The sequence below is a fragment of the Limulus polyphemus genome, unplaced genomic scaffold (assembly GCF_000517525.1).
Source record: "Limulus polyphemus unplaced genomic scaffold, Limulus_polyphemus-2.1.2 Scaffold1219, whole genome shotgun sequence".
Lineage (NCBI taxonomy): Eukaryota > Metazoa > Arthropoda > Merostomata > Xiphosura > Limulidae > Limulus > Limulus polyphemus.
This window is the reverse complement of record NW_013666829.1, coordinates 237,338-239,726: the sequence shown is the minus strand read 5'-3', so window position 1 is coordinate 239,726 and position 2,389 is coordinate 237,338. Positions and strand designations below refer to the sequence as shown.

The following is a 2,389-nucleotide window of genomic DNA, read 5'->3' as shown; positions in this document are numbered from 1 at the left end:
TTATTTTTTTTTTCTTTAATAAGCTTACCTTATGTGACAGCAGTAGTCTGCTGTACGACCAAGGCGGATGTACGTACAGCAGATATATATATATATATATATATATATGTATACTTGAAATTATTTGGACCATCTTAAACTTTTTGTTTGTTTTTAAGACTCAGAAGAAACAATTTTAAAAATAGTGCTGAAATAACTGGTGTTTAACATACTTTACTAGAAAAATATAAGTTGTACTTTTCGTAACGACTTAATTTCATGGCTGCATTCTAAGAGCTCCATCTAATCTTATTACCTCTCCATTCATCACTGGATTTTCCACAATGAACTGAACAAGATGAGCAAATTCTTCTGTATTACCAAGACGACCTGGAAAAGGCACTGTTTTTGCTAAGAATGTTCGAATCTTCTCAGGTAGACCAGCAAGTAGTGGCGTATCAAATAAACCTTTAAAAAAAAAATCAAGACCTTCACCTTCTTGCAATATATAGAATATAATATACACTTTTACCCAACAGTTTACATATACTTTATTTGCATCACAAAAACTATTTTTCTAAATCACATTATAATTGCAAAAACATTTTCATGAAACAAATTAACAGCCTTTGGCTTAGACCATGTTATCAACTTTTGTATGTGTATGTGACAAATGTAACTATACACTAAAAAGTCACAGAACAAGCTTGTAAAACGAGTGTTAAAAACTAATAACAATCATCCAATTATATGACAATCCTGTGATTGTGCATATATAAGCAAGTATAAACAACATTATTCTTAAAGCTATACACTTCATCTTTAAATCAATTCTTTACGATAAATTCATACAATTTTTATTGTTTTTCAAAGTCAATCCTTATATTATGAATGTAGTAAAAAATACACAGTAAAAAAAAAACAGTCTGATAAGATGATAGCAAACCTGGTGCAATAGTACAGCATCGTATCCCTTGGGAAGCAAGATCACGAGCAATTGGAAGAGTCATGCCTACTATGGCCCCTTTGCTTGCCGAATAAGCCACTTGCCCCATCTGACCCTCAAATGCTGCTATACTGGCAGTATTGACCAGAACTCCACGCTGACCATCAGAATCTGGTTCATTCTTTCCAATCAATCCAGCTGCTAGACGATTTACGTTGAATGTACCAATACTATTGACCTATGTTTACAAATGATAGATTTCATTAGGTTAAGAGAAAAATAAATGGATTATCACATTTTAGCATTAATTACACAGAGTATTCATTGTTATACTAAGACAACTGATCTATGTTTACATATGACACACACTTGATATTAGTTTAAAAGAAACCAATGTTGATTATATCATTTTAGAATTAATCACACAAAATATTCATTGTTAAAACTTATTTAATAAATGGCTTCAACTTCTCAATACCCATGACATCTTGTGTATGTAAATGACTGAAACATACATCAATACCTCTAGAGTACTAATATATATAACTTTTTTTACAATGATATCATATATATGTGTGTGTATATGTGTATAAGAGATCAAACAGAAATTGAAAAGAGTAAATGATTTTTCATAAATTTTCACTGGACACATAACTATCTTTACCATTTTCACTATGTCATTAGAAAAAAAAACTTAAGTGATGCAATTAGGGAGCTCAACAGATTCTAACAACTGTGAAACACTTGGTGTAATATGTTGACCTGCTTAATTTACCCGAGTAAAGAAAATGAGGATTAAGCATGCAGTGTGTTTCTGATCCACTATGTCATATGATTTAAATGTCATTCATTAACTACAGCTGCAGCAGCTCTGTAAACTTCAAAACACCTTCACTACACAATGGACACACGTAATCAAACATGTTAATTACCACACTCCAAATGTGTCCCTTTTTTTAACAGACAGTATATTCACACAACCAGTCTTAAGTTTACTTAACATTTTCTACAAGGATATACATTTCAAGAACACAGAATTCAAATAGCCTGCCACGATTCTCCGTTATGAAAACAAAACTGATGTACCAATAACACTTTCTTAAAATCTTCAAGAGAATGAGGCATATCTTTCTTGAAATTGTATATTTTGAAAGCAACTCCAATTCCAGCACAGTTGACAGCAACATCTAATTTACTAAATTTGTCTTTGACCAAGTCCAAAGCCTTTCCAACATCCTCTTCAGAAGTAACCTGAAACAATAAAATTGAAATATTGATTATAACCACAGATAAAATCTACTGGTTTCAAATCATATAATGTGGCAAGAGAACCTGTCAATTGCAAATACCACATTGCCCCTAATTAATGCCCCCCCTGTATATATATATATATATATTATTTTTTTTTTTTTTTTTTTTTATAAGTACTTACCTTAGTGTGACAGCTAGTAGTGTATCTGTACT

The 2,389-nt window shown here is 31.3% G+C and overlaps 1 protein-coding gene across 1 annotated transcript in view; it reads right to left on the bottom strand.

The window, feature by feature from the left end:
- LOC106462667 (3-hydroxyacyl-CoA dehydrogenase type-2-like) overlaps nt 1–2,389 on the bottom strand; it is a 7,712-nt gene that overhangs the window by 614 nt on the left and 4,709 nt on the right. Inside the window, exons 3-5 of the mRNA XM_013922612.2 lie at nt 2,012–2,176; nt 926–1,163; nt 109–447 (exon numbers count right to left, since the gene is read on the bottom strand). Coding sequence (XP_013778066.1) covers nt 257–447; nt 926–1,163; nt 2,012–2,176 — 594 coding nt within the window. The 3' untranslated portion in view covers nt 109–256. The remainder of the gene's footprint in view (nt 1–108; nt 448–925; nt 1,164–2,011; nt 2,177–2,389) is intronic.